At 42.5% G+C, this 17594-nt stretch overlaps 1 protein-coding gene across 2 annotated transcripts in view; it reads right to left on the bottom strand.

The window, feature by feature from the left end:
* DAAM2 (dishevelled associated activator of morphogenesis 2) overlaps positions 1-17594 on the bottom strand; it is a 216448-nt gene that overhangs the window by 36940 nt on the left and 161914 nt on the right. For both annotated transcript variants that reach the window (XM_075146815.1, XM_075146816.1), the window contains 6 exons: positions 17274-17332; positions 16667-16851; positions 15392-15709; positions 8422-8529; positions 5603-5635; positions 1973-2079 (listed from right to left, as the gene is read on the bottom strand). In XM_075146815.1, the coding sequence (XP_075002916.1) occupies positions 1973-2079; positions 5603-5635; positions 8422-8529; positions 15392-15709; positions 16667-16851; positions 17274-17332 (810 nt within the window). The remainder of the gene's footprint in view (positions 1-1972; positions 2080-5602; positions 5636-8421; positions 8530-15391; positions 15710-16666; positions 16852-17273; positions 17333-17594) is intronic.

Genomic DNA, 17594 nt, shown 5'->3' with positions numbered 1-17594 from the left:
TGCTGTCTTTAATAATAGAACCACATTAGCATAAAGAGCAGAAAAAGCCATGAATGTAGAGGTGCCATTTCAGTTCCCAAAGATTTTTGCTTTTCTAGTTGCCTTTAAAAGGGAAGTTTGGGGAGGAATAGCAATCCTGGGCCAAGCTGTAAGGTATTTCTGATATCCTGGGTGTAACGCTATCTGTTACAAACATTAAATGATCTAAGCCAGCGATAGCCCTGGTGACTGGCATTTCCCATAGCGCAGCACAGTGAAGTCAACAGGGCACAACAACAAACTGGCAGGCTCCCTAGGGACAGTGAGCTCAGTCTCCAAATCTCTATCATCCACGTTAGGCCTGCTAACAATAAGATCAGGATATTTCCTGATCTAGTGGGGAAGTTGGCAGTCACAAAACACAGCTTTTCACCTCTGGTTTGAGTCCAGACTAGCAATTTGAGGTGGACTGGCTTCATGGCGCACCTGGAGCAAGCACATGGTGTGGACCCTGAAGTGCAAGGTTCATGTTTCAGTGCCACTTTGCTGGAGGCAGCAAAAGGGAAGACAACCTACAGAGACCGTCCTTTCTCTCTCTCACTGTTTAGAAAGGATTCCTCTCAGGTAAGAACGGGCCAGACTTGCACGGCAGAAGAGGTGAATGGTGAAAAACATGTACTGCTGTCATCCACACTGCATTTGTTTTGGGGATAGAAAGTATTTACAAATAAACATCTAGTGTCATACGAAGTCATGGACCGCCTTCCTGGATCCTCCTCAGCCCAGCCACCTGCACACATTATGTTACCATTTCTAGGAAATGTTCCATGTGCTTACATGAGTTAATCTCAACCCCAGACACACTTCACCAGGTCTGTCAAACAGCATGAAAATCCTGTTGCCCCTGTTGCCTCCCCATGCCTCTGCCCCAGCTTGCAGTCAGCTGCCAACACCAGCAAAGACATGCGTTGGCAACTGCTGCAGAGAGAGAAATGTAAGCCTTCTCTCATTGCTGCTTTGGATGGGGGGGTCCTGCTGACATGCAGGCTAATGCCACAGAAGTAGCATAATGAAAGCCTCTGTGGGTTTCACTAAGCAATGGAGAGAACTCACTCCAGTCCTGGTGGTCTGGCTGCAACTTTGCTTTTAACTGTTAGTTTGTTACAGCAGACAAGCAATCACATCCATACGAACCCACGTTTTCTACTGATCAGTAGAAACAGTTTTATTGCTCAGTACTGCCACAGCTTTCCGAGGATCTGTCTCCAGCCCTGCTGTCCCTCCTCTGGCAGGAAAGGCAACTTTCTCAGGTGGATCAGTGCCTGCACAAATTTGATGTTTAGTGACAGACATCCAGCCCAGTACTCATGTTGGTAGAAAGGCATGTAAAGCATATAGAGGGACCTGATGTCACAGTATTAGAAGGCATTAGAAGGAGCATGCAAAGGCAACTCCTGGCATCCAAAACCTAATTTACAAATACAAGACCTAATTCTTGAATATCTCTTTCTACATTTACCACTCTTCTCACCAAGAGTCAAAAATGACAAAGATGAACACCACTCTCAGCTCTGCTGTTTTCCAGGGAGATGCTCAGGGCAACATTTAGAAAAAAACATACAGAACAGAAACAAATGACATACATAGAGCATGGGAGACACATCACTTACAGTGACGTGCAAGCACTGCCAATGAGCTGCTTTCATCTACCTATGAGTACTGATAGTTTTCTGGTGATGAGTCTTCAGATACATCTTGATGTCTATGTCTATCTGTTTAATGCATAAAATGTGTGTATGCATATGTTGATTAAGTGAGCTAACACTTCAGATGTGCTTTTATGGTACTGCAAGAGAGGTTTCTCTGAAGCTCTGCAGGTATTACACAGCAGGTCTAGGTGAGAAAAGAAACATGCCTGTTTGTTTAATTCCATCCCCTCTTGCCTCTACATTGACCACAGGATACCCTGTGAGCTAAGGCTTAGCACACTTACTTGGAAAGGAGAATGACACAATTCTGGGCCCTCCGGCCGTCAATCACAGAGAGCTCTTTCACCTTGCGCGTGGAGAGGTAAAGGTCTTCTGTTGAACCCATCTCTTTCTGTATATAATTCAAAAAGGAGGGAAAAATCAGTATCATATTTCTCACCCAAGACTGATAAACTTAGCTGAGTGCAATGAACAAAACCCATCCCAACCTGGCAAAATCCACCCTCATGGTGAGAAAAGGAGACAGGAAGGGCAGAAAACATGTAGGTAGGTCCTGTATTACTAGAAAAACAGAAGTCATTCATTACCACCTGTAAGATCATCTTTGATTCCAAATACTGGACCTGATTCTGACCTATTGGACTCATTCTACCAACAGTTATGTTATTATTATTATGTTATTGTGCAAAACTCGCATGACAGGAAAATCGGGCACATTATGGTAACGCCCACTGGTGTCACAGCATATCCTTCAGCAGATGCCTTCTGCAGGGGTTACACAGCATTCTTGAAAGGCTGCAGCCCAATCAGGAAAAATCCTTTGATCATCTCTTAAGGCTGCCACTGGACCAGTCCAATCCATACGATATGAGAGATGCAAACAGTAGGGCAAGATGGTGTTTATCTTACTAAATATATCTTAACTAAATGGTCTACATCTACATCTGAACTAGCCTATCTTTTTAAAATTAATTAATACTTTTAATCGTACAGAAACCACCTTTTTTCAAAGTTCTCTGTATATCCCCATTGCCAAACACATCACCTGGAAAAAAAACGGAAAATCCCTGTCCAAAATGTTTGTCATAGCACACAGAGAGAAACTATTTGCAAACCCAGTCTGATCATCCAGAATTCTCTGTCTCCTCATCCTGCCTACCCACCAGAGCCATGGGATTTGTTTAGCTTCCAGAGATTGGCTTTCTGTAGTTACTCTGGGTATCTTTTAACACCATTCCTTAAAGGGAAGTAGAGGTAATGATAAAAGGTGTTAATCCTGGATAATAGCTCTCTAGTTACCAACAGAGAAGAGGAAATTGGAAACGGGACAGTTTTTATTTTCCCAGCTAACTGCTGTTGGAACCTCTTCAAAAATGCCTTTCCATGATATCCATATTGTCATGCCTTGAGATTTTGAGATTTACCAGTATAATCTAGCTTTGAATGGACCCATTAAATTAGCAACATGACTTCTTTCTTTGGACATAACAGCAAGCATGCTGAGTCAGATCAAAAGGTCCATCTTCCCCAGTAACCTGTCCTGAGAGTGGTCAACAGCAGATACCCAGGGAAAGGTGTAAGATCATGGCAAACATACAGTCGTGCTTCCCAGAATTCAGTCCCAGGACTCAAGGTTCTGCAGCTCAGGGCTTACTTATAATCAGCATGACTAATCCACTCCAAGAGATTTTGACACCCAAATATTTGAAAGTTAAATGTAAATTCATACTGCTAGTTGTCATTTAAGTTCTTGGTACAATCAGCTACAATGAGCCTGTGTTGCTCCTGGATATACAAAGGATTCTTACAACCACGTCCAACTCTGCTGCAGTGAGCCACCACCAATACTAAGTGGCATTTATAAGAAGGTACAATGCACCAGCTGAAGACATGCGTGCTGGATATGTGCCCAAAGTGTCCAGCTTGGCAGAAAAAAATTGCAATGTTACTTGATGCATCAAATAGTGTTTCCAAAAAAAGGAAAAATTGGGCATTGGGCAAGTTTATTATTTCTGAGACAATAACTAACAATACCAAAAAGCAGGGCACCCCCAGTATAATCTGGCATGTAGAGAGGTTAAAATTTTCCTGAATTTCCTCAGTTTGTGGGGAGGAAGACAGAGGAACGGGGAGATAGACAGCTGTTGAAGGTAAGAAAGGTACTTCTTGGTACTTGTTGCTCTTTGTTTAAAAGCTTCACTGTGCCTCACTAGCTAATGTTCCAGACAAACACACCTGGTTAATGTTAACCAGCACCCATCCTAAGGAAAAAAAAAAATTGTTTCAGGGTTTGGCTGTGTTTGTGTGGGGTAGGGGTTTAGACAGCTTCCCCTAAAGCCATGCAGCAGGGATTGGTATAATAGTCTCCATCCCATTTCCAATTCTCCAACCCGCAATGTTCAACATAGATTAATAACTTGAACTATTCAGACGTGGCCCACTCCTTGGTCATAAGGAGCGGGCTAGTCTCATCTAAAAATATATTCTCTTCAACTCATATTGAGGAGAGAGATATTTATAGATACTTGGAGTTCTATGTAAGCAAAAGCAGATGAAGCCTCAGGTTTTACTGAAGCCAGATTGCAAGCTTAGCTGAAGGAAAACAGATTGCATATGGACAATCTGCATTTTCTTAGACACAGAAAAAGAGGAGCAAAGGAGCAGTAGTGACCAGCTTTTGTGAGACAGGCCAAGCATACAAAGCAAGAAAAATTGGAGCTGTTGTCAACCTGACAGACAAGATCCCTAAGTTTTACCAGCTTTTCATCTGGAATAACATTACGTTATGTGCTTCAAAAAGTATTTCACATTTGAGATTTTAATTGCAAATTCAAAAAATCAACTAAAATTTCAGTGCTGGGATGACTAGACATGTGGAATGTGTTCATCATATTGCTGCCCTGTTTGATTTTGGTTAGCTGCAGAACTCATGGTCTGGTACCACAGCAGCACCCTAGGTTCCAGTAATTATCAATACTTTAGGGAACTATTTCTACCATATTGTCTTGTTTTATGGTGCACGCTGCCATGATGAAAGCCAGTAAATAGCCCAGAGCCATGTATTAGCTTCACCCAGTGGTAGAGGTCCTGACCAGACTTTCCAAATACAATTCCCTGAGCACTCATAGCGAGGACTACTTTCTTCTGAAGCCACCAGAGACACTTGTGATGACATCTGAACAACCCTTTTCTGAGAGTATTGCTCTTCCCAAAAGTGTTGCCAAGAATTTTGGTTAAGATGATGAATAAATTGAGAAGTAGCCAGTTTGAAGACATGTGAGCAGTCTGATATCTCTACTTCATCTAAACACCATTTCAGTCTTTCGCTGAACTTTATGAGGGTTTCAGCAGTCTGAAATGAAGTAGGCTTTCCTTCAGTCTAACCCTTCTGCTCCTCAGCTGGCACAAATCCTTCTGCCCAACCAAAGTGCCTTCTGGTTCTACAGAAAGAAAGATTTTCTTTATCAGAAAGTCTGTGGCTAGTGAATACATCTGGAGACTTCAGTACTGTCCAAAGCAGATGGACTACAGATGGGAACAGTGAGAGTGAAGGCGCCCTTAGAGCCCCTTTTGTTCTCTACTAAAGAGACTATTAGTTTGGTTAAGGAAGAGTTCACGTTCACATTCTACTTTGTCCCTCTTTTTTTCCCTCAGGATCATCCAAAAGCGGACTACAGACACCAGCAGACACCACAGTGAAGTCATAGCTAAGTGAAAGAATGGGAACTACTTCCTATCACAGAGCTAATACAACTAAAGGAATTTTTTGTACCACCTTCCCCACCCAGAAAGCAGAGGTGCAAGGGCGCATTAAAGAGTAGCATCAGATGAGTCATGACCCCATAACGGCGTGGTGCAGGACTTCACCTTCCCACACACTGCAAGAGGATCAGTAGGCAGACAATGATACTCACCTGCTTACAGGAGGAGGGGTTAGTTAGCAGGTCCTATGCAGGCAGCAGCCGCAAATAACGAAGAAGGAAACATGCCAAAAATTAGTCACAGAGAAAGATATCAAGTTTAACAAGGCAGCTGAATTTAGACACACACTGTTTTCTAAGAGAATAAAATGCTTAGCAAGTAATACTAGCCCAGATGGTTCAAAGGTATTTCAGCATTTATTTGCATATTTTAAATCAGCAGATGTTGGGAAACTAAGAGTTCTAGGTCTTTTCTGAAAAGAATAAATTCAGTCTCCAAAGCATAAATCTCTTAGGTCTTGAAACATTAACTAGGATAAAGCTTAAATACCTTTACAAATCTAGTCTGGAGCCCTACTGGAAGAACAGCCAAGGTTAAACTTGAGGGTCAGTTCTTCTCCCCTGATGCACAGGCACAGTTTGCCATTATTAGTAACATCTTGTTTCAACGGCACGTTATACCCTTTAACAACTTATAGTCAAGTATTTTGAAAGCACTCTGTAACCACTGAAGAAGCCTTACAGCACTACTGGGTGACAGACACCAACGATTTCACAACGTATTCCATATTCCAGGAAAACACCAGATATACTGAATCAAAAGGTCAATATTACACAGTAAGATTGGAGCAAGGTCAAAAGACAAGTGTAAGAATTCTTAGTCCAGCATTCTGTACACTGGACAGTTCTGCTTTCCCTCATAGCCACCAAAAATGATACATTGGGCTTGAGAGAGGAGAAGAGACCCTTTGTGATTAAAAAAATGAAGAAGAAGAGCTGTTTAATGTAAATGAAACTGGAAAAAATATGAAGATCATGTTAATAACAGCAAAGAAAGAAATGTCTTTATCTGTACTCATTCAACTTTTCAGATGTACAAGAGCAAGGCTTTGCGTTGACATTTTTCTTTACAGACATTTGGATGAAGTTTAAAAGTCACAAACCCAGGGTGAACACATACTTGGCCAGAGTGGAGTATTTCCAAAAATAAAAGAGGAGAAAAGACTTAAGTGTGAATCAACTGGAAAAGTTCTCATAAGATTTTGATTCAAAAGCAATTTTGGTTGCCTGGTCTTTTAAAAAAAAAAAAAAAAAAGTTGATGAGGACTTGTTGATTGGAATCCAGTTCACACTGGAGTGAGTATGGATGAAAAAGAAAGTATCACATAAAGTAATAACAATGGAATATTTAAGGGAAAAAAAAACCAACAAAACCCTCAACGAAAGCTGGAAGGGCAGCAATGCACCTAACTACATAAAAATATGTAGCTCACATAAGTGATACTCTAGTGTCTGGAGCCACTGTCATAAAGTGTGTTTGATGAGGATAGAAGAGAACCGGTCTGAGAACCATGGAGGTCACTCTGAGATGATGGCTCCATTCCAGTGGGCAGGGGTAAGGGTCAGGTTAGTTTACGGTTGAATAGGCCAGGCTGCTTTTCAGTGGTTGGTAACACAGCCATAAATATTACGATTCTAACTGAGAGTTGGCAGAACAGAACGGCTTTGGCTTTGGATTTTGGGGCCCAAAGGAAGCAAGGCTTTGCAAGGTCATTTCTAGTGAGGATGCTGCAATGTTTGCACGCGAAACATTGGAACGGCACCTTGATGCTGCAATGGCTACTCAAGTGCACAGATGACAGTCAGCTACTTGCAAGACAACTGGGAGCTCACCACCATAGCTAAGCTGTTGGCACAGGGTCTAAATCCAATCTTGTAACAGCACTGAAGTTTCATGTGCCTTTCTTCCCCTCTATGAACTAAGTTCTTGTTTCAGGGAATGGGATTCACAGAAACAGAGGGGGATCCACTGAAACAGCAACAGCTATTTGCAGGAGTAGAATGAGAAATAAAATGTCATCATGCAACGGGTAATATCACATTCTTCACAGTTCAAGTTGGGATGCTTATCTAGGTGGCTGTGAGCTAGTTTATTGGATTAAATAGAAAAATGACAGAGAGAAGGGAACAGATGGAAAAGTCCAAAGACAAGGGGTTTGTTTGTTAATTTTAAGGTACTGAATAAGTTAATCATAATGACAATGAAGTAATCATTGTCACTGTAAGACTTAATCATAAAGGCTGCTTATGGCAATCACATCTGTGTCTTTTCCTAAAACTCCAGAGCAATGATCCAATTTTGCAGAGTACAGAAGATTGAGTTTCTCCAAACATATTCCAAAAGCAAAGGAAAGCTGGGGGAGTTCAGGGAGTGCAAGTACAATCCCTCTCTTGCTAAATCTCATACAGCGGAGACAGACAGATTGAAGGTGACTGGTTTTCCAAGAAAAAGAGGAGGGAAAAAAGACATTCTAATAAATGGCTGCTTTTAAAGTATGCTATTTGTGTTATAATCTGTAATTCAGACAGTTTCTGTCACCTAGCCAGCTGGGTCAGTTGGCTGTTTAAGAAGAAATAGACAAAGCGAAAGACAGCTAATTCAGTCACCTTGCTTTGTACTCAGGCAACTACAGACTTTTTCTCTGGATGAATGGGAGAAATAGAAAGATAGATATCAAGCATGAATGCAAAGCTCAGGAGCTTTTGGAAGCCAGTGGCTGCTGAGATCAAATACAGCATTACCTGTTGGGAGCTGTGGTCTCTGAGAGCTGCCTGTTAGTATGAAGTATGTTGATTACAGAAGGTTATACTCTGCCCTATATGTCCTCCCCACTTCTTTTGGTCTTGTGATTTTTTGAACAGTGACAGAGCAGCAAATGATACAGCCTGACTGCAGGTGGACAAGGGTCCAGATCCCATGTGTTCCTTCCTCCTCCAGAAGGAAGACAAGGTGTGGAAGGGTTCACCCCTACCTGGTGTCTCTGATACGCGGAGAACATCTTTTCAAAATCTTCTAGATCCAGCATCTTGAATGCCTTTAAATCATCAATCTCATTCCAGATTGTGCCATGGATCCTCTCCTGAAAGAAAAGGTCATATTTTAATGAGATAGCAAAAGCTCTTAGCTAAGAACATCCAATCCCATTTGGATAGATCATTCTGTCCTGCTCACTGGCCATATTCCTATGTACTACTACTATCATTTTAGAGAGCACTCTTTGTTTCAAGAGTCAAAGAAGAAAAAAAAAAGTGGTGTGTTTTTTGGTTTTTTTGCGTTTTTTAAACATACTGAGTATTTTGTATTTTTCATCACAACAAACCTTGATGAAAGGGCACATTCCAAGACTAGCAGACCACATCCCAAGCAATATCCATGATTCCATAGTACGTTTCCTTTCAAGAGTGGCCATCTGTCTAACACAATGATTGTGGTCATGCTGAAAGAAGTGTTACCCTCATGAGGAAAAAGCTTAGGAAAGGCACTGATGCATGACAAACCCCAGACACATCTTCCCTTCTGCAAATTTTGCCAGGTTCTGTTGTAAACCCCAAAGGGTATGTGGTTTTCATTCTGCCTGCCTGTGAAAGTAGTTTAAGATTTTATTTTATTTTACTTTTAAGGCTCTGAGTCTTTGAAGTCTGATTGTTTCCTATTACATGATCTCCCCTGTCTACATGAGTTCTTTGTTGACTCAGATAGACACAAACTATACCCAGATCTCTGAAAGAGCATCATCCACATTAACTGGAAATTTTCACAACCCATGTGATACATTATCCCGAATGCCAGGGAATCCTAGCTGTCTGGTAGATGATTAGCATGGAGGGAGACAGGCACAGACTCCTCCAACTTTGCTGTCCACCAACCCTGGACCAAATAAGCTCAGGTAGTACATGAATTAGCTAATCAGCAGTCATCCTAAACTAGGAGAAGGCCTCGGGGCCTCCTGCTGACTTTCTCAGGGCAGATGCCCTTGCTGGCAAAGAGGACACAAAGATTGAACTACCTTCTCCTTCTTACTGACCGTTAAGGTGCATATTGTGTGGGACAAGCTTTGGGCAATTATCCATTCAGAAAAGGAAAACTTGCCCTTCACATCTGACAACATTGTCTTTCAGTTCATTTAGTTAATGAAGTGTACATTTATTATACTTTATTAACTGGAAAAATAAGGAAGGTGTTGATTAAAAGAAAAAGGAAATGGACAAAAGGGATTGTAAAGAGACCTAAGCAAACCCCAGGAGATGAAGAGCCAGCAGAACACTGATGCAGAGAAAGCCAGGAACAGCAAGCAATAGCAATGAAACCCTCACACAGGCTCCAGCTCTGAAGTACCTGACTTGTACCTACCCAGCAAAGTGCGTTAACACTTCATTATCAGAACTAATTAGGAACAGGCTCTACTTCCCATTCACAGTCATCAAAGGAATGAGGGAAATGTGCTAAGCCACAAGGCTCAAGGAGCAAGGAAAAACACCTGATGGGAGGATGAAATGAGAAGGAAATAAAAGTGTGAAGTGTTCTGGAGGAAATTCCTGGCAGGGCAGACACTGTGGAGGAAAACCAACACCCTCCCTCCAGAGGCAGCCTGTGAGTGCTTGAGGGCAGGGAGGGGTGTCTGCAGTGCTATTTACAGTGAAGAGCATAGGCTAGATGGGAGCAGCACCCATCCCTGAACAGGCTCACCAATATCATTGTATCATTCCTTGCAATCTGTGTGGCTCTTCTTTCCATGGTAGGAAAAACATCATGACCCCATGACTGTAACATGACAAACGAGTTTTGGAGGCTCATCTCAGCCAAAGGAATAGGAGACAAAGTTAATTTTCATTTTATTCTAACCCTGGACTCTACTGCCAATCTTAGTCAGAAGCATCCAGGCAGAGTGTTCATTCTCATTCAATTTCCAGGCTGGCTTTATAAACCTTGAATTATAAATCCCGAGGGATGTATTCAGAGCAGTTCTCCGAGTTCCTCACTGTTTCAGATTGTCCCATCAAACACTGAAATGGAAGAATATTTCTTGACAGGAGCCAGTGGACATGACTGCAGGAGCAGTCCTTAGAGTCATCATTGGGATAGAGCCCTGAGGATGCCAAAAAGCTATATGCCGTGTTTGGCAGAAGGCTGGATGTGACTCAAGAGACAGCTACTCATGAGAGTCTTGCCAATCTACCTGTACTGCTGCAAAACTCTCATGGGAGTGAAGTTTCCCCACAAATGGCAAGAACAGTGAAAATGCGCTACAGAACGGGCTAGTCCGAATGAATTGCAGAGGTGCCAGAACAGGCAGTTCCGAGACTCACAAAGGGATTGCAGAGAGCAGTTCTCATCCATACTTTCCCAGAAAAACAACCCAAGGAAGTGAAAATTATTCTTATTTCAATTCAGATTCATTTAAAGACCCAGGTTGAATCTGGTCCTGTACAGAATGGTTTGTATGCTACTTGTAGCAGAAAGACAAATTCCAAAGCAGCACCCATTGCAATGGTGTGCACAAACAGAACTTTGACCCAAGCAACCCAATTTTAGTGCTTAAAAAGCAAATGGGCTAATCCAGTCAAAGAAAAAACAAGGCAGGCAGAGGTACAAACTTTGTTGCACAAAACACTTGCAATGGGGGTGTCCCTTCTACTCCTACCCTAAGCTCTGCCCTTGAAAACTTTCATGTTGCTGCCAGATAATTTCCTACACTGAGCTTTTGCTACTCAGTTATGGATTAACTGGCTGATAGTTCCTTGTCATCAGCCAGAGAGACTGAGCGTTTTAAGAGAAACAGACTTGCATAATGATGATTCCCTCAGCACCATAAAAAATATTTATGGTCCCTAAATAACAATTTAAAATAAAGTAAATTCTTTATTTCTTCTTTCCCTTTTTCTCTCTCCTTAAAAAAAAAAAGAAAAAAAAAAGAAAAAAAAAGAGAGGTCACTTCATCTGTAACATGCTTTTCTCCCCATATTCATTCATTCATTCATTTATTCATTCATTCTACAAGACTTCCAAGACCTGTGGTTCCTCTGCTTTACAAAGTCTTGGCCCCCTTTGAGAAGCAACATTTCCCAGCGTCCTCTAGCAAAATGGTAGTACATACTAGGTAAGGAAACTTCTTATTATCAGAACAAGTATTGACAAGGCATTTGCTCCATCAAGCTGAGTTTTTGGTATGTTGCATTTAAGAATTTGCTCACTCCAGGTATGTCATTCCACCTTTGTAATGAAGCCAAATTTGCTGAGAGACCTACCAAGATTAGAGAATGACAGTGTTTCATGGAGCTACAAATCATATCAAGCTGTCCTCTGCTACATCTAAGAGATTATTTTATTTACCCTGAAAGATAAATAGTGATACTCTGCAAGCCACCAAAGTCCATCCTGCCTCAATAACCTCACAGCATGAGTGAAAACTTACCGTACTTTGGGAAAGCCTTTAATTTGTCCTGTGAATATTGGAGCAGGCAACCCTGCTTACCAGTAGGTTAATATTTGTAAAATATTAACCATCAAAAAATGAATCAACTTAAAATTTTAATTCACAATTCCATTATGAATCTTAAAAAGGAATATGAACAGAGCGTGTTTTTCAAATTTCTCTTTTGATATCAGATCCTTTCCTCAGTGTAAGAAAAATCCACTTTGAGCAAAAATCGTATTTCTGGCATGTTTGTTAATTGCGACAGATGTTTTACTCACTGTAGGACTAGGCACCACCAAGGCTATTATGCATAGCTTCACACTGAGATTTTGTAGAAATCTTTCCATTAATTTTGAATCTCTGGCAGCAGTCCTGCATCATTGTTTGCCATGATCCTCAGGCTGCTTTTAGGAAGAAAGTTCCAGAAATCAGAATCATCAATAACATTATAGAAACATTTTTTTAAAAAATTAGTGTCAAAATGAACATTTTCTGTTTATGTGACAGTTTTTTTGGGTTTTGGTGGTGTTTGTTTGTGTTTTTTTTTTAAATCCGATGTGGTATGTAGAACAAATACCGTTCTTCTGAGACAATTTCACCCAGGTCTATTTGGGGCTGGCTAAAGAAAGCCCCTTTCAGATCATTGACTAGAGTCATTACCAGCCTGACTCTTAATGGGAAGCTGCTTCTCCAGCCATGAGATAACAAGCAGCGCAGTTGAAGGTTGACTTGATTTACTCTGATAACTTCAAATCAATATGTTTATGTTTATTAAAGAGGTAATTATATTAATCCATACTTCCAGTGTGCTTGAAACCAGTCCATCATTTGGATTAACCATAAATGTCTGGTCCCTGTTTGACCTTGGGTGTTGTGTAAAATTCAGAGTGGGAGAGCAAACTCCATTTGCTGTCCAGAAACAAAGAAAGGAATCTTTCCAGGACATTACAGTGGTTACACTGCAATATCTTTTTCTTAAAAAACAGAGATCCTTGGCACCAGTACTTCTGTAGTGCTGTATGAATGGAATTCACAGATGATGCTACAGTGCTGTATGAATGGAGCTGTGGTGTGGAAGGGCTTAGCCAGACCTCAGCCCATCCATGCATCTAAATGGCTTTGCCGCTGATCGTCAGCTCACATCAAAGCTAGCACAAAATCTTTAATTGTCAAAGGAAATTAGCGGGTTGTTGGAGTTTCCTTGTTAGAAGCACAAATACTTTCCAGCCAAACCTTTTTTTGTGGTGCCCATGGGAACTGTGGACAATTTGTTATTGTCAACTGTTGAGAGTTTTAATATATTTGATCATTCTCCTAACACCCAACAGCTCAGTCCTTTCCTTCCAAAGACAGTATCAGTATTGGGAAAGAAGGTGTCATATGAATTGCCCTGGTGAACAGCCTTGATTCCTCTACTGAGAAAGTGTATTGCAGACAAATCCCTCTTGGCCAGCCCTGTCCACGCTCCTCTCAGGCTCTGTTGGCTTTCTCTCACCCCCTTGAGGCAGGCTGCATGGACAGAAAGGGGTTCACTCTCATGTGGGCTGCCTCAATCCTGGCATCATCTTCACACTTAAGAAAGCTTAGGAGAGAGACTCTGTACTAACTGCTTCGAGAACGATGGTCTAAACAGTATGCAGAGATACCTATGAACAACATATTTGACCTGGCTGCAGCCCTGGGTTTGTGTACAGTTCTGTTTCCAATGCTGTGTCACCGCACCTTGCTGTGTTGCATGGTGCAGACACGCCTGTGCTCTTTGCTAACTAGACCGGTCTTTTAAAAAAGAAAAACACATATATTGTGTCAGATGTATTTTTCCTCAACGTGTTTTGTTTAACTGGAAGCTAAACACTGCCATGAACCACAAGAATACTATGCACACTTCCAGGCCTCAGTTTCCCATGCTCAAAACCTCGAGATACGCTGCTCCCAGCCAGTGTGCTTGTTGAGAGTCTTCATTCATTCATGTATGGCTACTTTGACAGTTCAGGAGAACACCACAGAAGGGCCTCAATGGTAACCAAAGGCAAGATGAGGCCATCCGACCTACCTGTGACTTTGCATTCAGAGGATTCATAGCCATGTGAACATAAAGAAAGTGCCTGGTACTGATGCAGGGAATCTAGGATAACTGATGAAGATGGCCAAAACGTATTGTCTCCTCCAGCAGTCAGTGCAATTAAATAATTCCATAACAAAGTGCATCCCAAATAACAAGGCAAGCCACCTGTGTCTGCACCACAACCTCTGCAGTTTTGCAGAGACCTTACTAGGTCAAAACACTAACACTGGCAAACACCCCAAAACGAAGCCCCCACCCTCTTATGCCCCTTTTCCCAACTATTCTGCCTTCTTCAAAATAGCATCTTTTACCCACCTCACCACCCAGGTCTTCAATTTTTATTAGCACAGCTGCCTTCACTCCTAACCAGAGGGCAGGATAAGCCTACAGTTACTGTACACTAAACAGAAACACCTGTGACTCTCTCTTTTTCATATACATTCATATATATTCATATATTAGTTATTATTTCTTTTCTTCAGAGCACTAAGTCCCATGTTCTGCAAAGGAAAATAAATCCTCATCCTTACATTCTCTCCCACACCCCCCACGTGGCCTTGACAGACAAGCACAGACGGTGCAGCAAATATTTCACTTCACTTTATTTTAAAGAAAAGGAGAAAGGGGGAGAGAGAATTCTTGTGGCATTCCAGAGGTCCCTGGACACTCATTCCAAATGCCGGAGTTGGGCCCTGGGTGAGTTTCAGTCTAAAAGAGAACCTGGGTTTCTAGGCAGCCGTCCAAACTCAACACAGACACTTTTTTTCTTTCTAAATCAGTTAAAAAAAAAATTAAGACCTAAAGACCTAAAGAGGGTGGGGGGGAAGAGAGAAGGAAGAGAGAGAGAAGTGGAGAGGAAGGGGAGGCAACCAAGATAGCAGAAAATGAGTGCAACAGAAGAATCCAAGTCCTCTATTTTTATTGCCAATTTAGAGTTTTATCGCCAAGAGACAGAGCTGTAAACATGCAAGGAGAAGGGTAGCTTCCCTCGTGGCCATGAACAAATGGTGAGGAGAATCAGGCCACCTTTCTCTCCTTGGTGATGGCTCCTGCCAGGGTAGAGGAGGCTGGTTTTGGAGCTGGTTCTCACCATGTTTTGCCCACATTGGCTCTGGCCAGCCTTTTCCCTGACGCGCAAGCAAGGGCAACTCTGGCACACCAGTCCTGGAGATGTCCAGCTCTGGCTTACGTATTCAGCCTCACTACAGCTTTGCCTAACGGATAGCATGCCCAGATCTACTGCAGCTCAATCTATCCAGCAGCTTGGTCATCACAGGTGATATGCTGCACTGCTGGAGAACTGGGGAGACTCCCTCAAGACAGTCACTGACTCCTACTGACCTCAGCCCAAGGAAAGCCACAATATCACTGGCTTCTGTCAACTTGCACTTCATGGCATTAATCAACACTGAGTTATACGTCGAAAGTAAATTAATTGCTGAGAGTACTGCAATTTCTTACCTCACTCAGCTTAGCCCAGTTGAAGGATTTCAGTGGGTGTGAAGGCTGCGGGATGGATTTCTTCTTCAGGCTGATGCCACTGCTGCTGAAGGTGGTTGTTGAAGGAGGTGGCATCCCCATGCTGAAGAAAGGTGGTGCTCCTGGTGGGGGAGGAGGTCCTCCTGGTGGAGGTGGTGGAGCAGGAGGAGGGGGACAGCTGGAGAAAGGCAGAGGAGGTGGCAGCGGGGGCAAATTCTCAGACATGTGAGAAGAGGACAAAGCTAATGGGCCACCTGGAGGGGGGGGTGGGGGGGGTGGGAAGGAAATGCTGCCCCCTTGCTGGAAAATGAAAAACACACAGAAAAAGAAAGCAAACAGTTTAAAAGGCACAATAACTCCATATTGCCAGCTGATGTGATTTTATTACGAGTCTCAAAATATTTGATGTTTTCTTTAAAGCCTCCTGCACTCAAAGCCATGCAATAAAGGGAGGAATCTCAGCTTTCATTTAAGAGAAAGTTTCAAGCCCTTGAAGTTGTGGAGAAGAGCTTGAAAAAAGGAACCATAAATGGCTCAGAAAAACAGAAAGCTAGTAAAAGAAGCCAAAATGTATTATTTTCTCCTTATGTATGAAAAAACAGAAAAGTTCAGTCTTATGAACTTTTGAACTCCTGGGTTTTAAACCTTAGGGTTTGAAATACTGAATACCTGTCATTAGGCCCCACTAATGCAAAGTGGGAGAGGGGAGGAGGGAATCAATCTGCTTTCTGCAGTGTCCAACTTCTCAGGGCCGTGTCCTGGTGAGTTGAGGCTCAGGCACACTGCCGGGACAGAAGGAGCGCAAGCAGGAGAGAGCAGCTGCAAATGTCACTTCTGCAGACCACTAAGGCAGTACAGACGCTCTTCAAGCATGACAGGAATCCTGTTTCTTCACTAAATTTACTTTCATGTCTGGGAGATTTCTCTCTATTCTACTGAAATAACAACCAGGGCCACCCCACTCAGCAGTAAAAATAATGGCTGGAGGAGTACACGTGTGACTCAGCAGCTCCTGCAAGGAAAGTGACTGAAGAGAAGGAATGGAGCAGCCCATGTGCTATCCTTTCTATACCACCAACTTGGGGATTTTGATCTCAACTAAAAGCTGAGAAGCTTCTAAGTATTCATCTTTCTAGCTGGCTAGACAGACTCTCTCTGTACTGACCATAGAAAGTGTTTCACTCATAATGTGCTTTTGTTCATCATTCACTAGTTAGCAGGCTTTAAACAAGGATGGGAAGAGTCCCAGTCTCATACCGAGAACTCATTAAGTTGAGCCACCAGGTCGTTCATCTGGTCCCGGGTCTGGCGCAGCTCCAAGGATTCCTTCTGCAGCTTGTCCTTCATTTTGTTCAGTGTCTTCATCATTTCATCTTTCTCCTGGGTCTTTGTCTCACATTCCCGCTCCTTCTTCTCTAGCCTGCTCATCAGCTCGGCATGATCTATGGGGAACAGGCAAGTGGGGCTGAGGAAATAAAGCTCATGAACAGTCCTCCGAAGGGATGCAGGTTATGCTGAAATAAAGCTGACAAATCTGTCAGTTCAACTGGGGATGGATAATGAGAGTAGGAAAAAGAAAACAGAGTCTGACTGTCTTGACAGTGATCTTCAGTGATCAAGACAGCAATGCCCAAGTTTCACTTAGACTGTAAAATCACTTCATGGGAGGACTGAGGGAAACCCCATCGTACGAAACACATAAACTGTTCACCATGAGACAAAATGTACTGGAGGGAACAAAGCAGGGTTTGTCCATGAAAGGAAAAGCTGTGCCCAGCTCTGCTGCCTGCTGCTCTGACTGTGACTGAATCGGGATCAATCTTGCCTCCTCTTTTGCCTCCCCAAGCATAGAGAACGCACTCACCTTTCCGAAACTTCTCTGCCTGGTCCCTCCACTGCTTGACTTCATTTTCATTCACCAGCCTGAAAGATGAAATCAGATCATTTAAACTTGTTCTGAGCTACCGAGGCTGAAAGGCAAGTGGCCATTATGTATAGAAATCAGCAAAGGGCAACCTGGTGAATTTACATGTTTATACAGGTTCATACCAGTGGTCAGTCTGGTTCCAGATCGTGATCCTTACTGTAGCCACAGCTAATATAAATGTGATGGCTTGTTGCTCAAAGTCCTGAAAAGGGATAAAGGAATGCCTGGGGAAAAAATCCTGATACATTCCTGTCTTCA

This window comes from Calonectris borealis, chromosome 3, assembly GCF_964195595.1.
Source record: "Calonectris borealis chromosome 3, bCalBor7.hap1.2, whole genome shotgun sequence".
NCBI lineage: Eukaryota > Metazoa > Chordata > Aves > Procellariiformes > Procellariidae > Calonectris > Calonectris borealis.
Note: the sequence above shows the minus strand (reverse complement) of the source record. Positions and strands in the feature narration are given on the sequence as shown.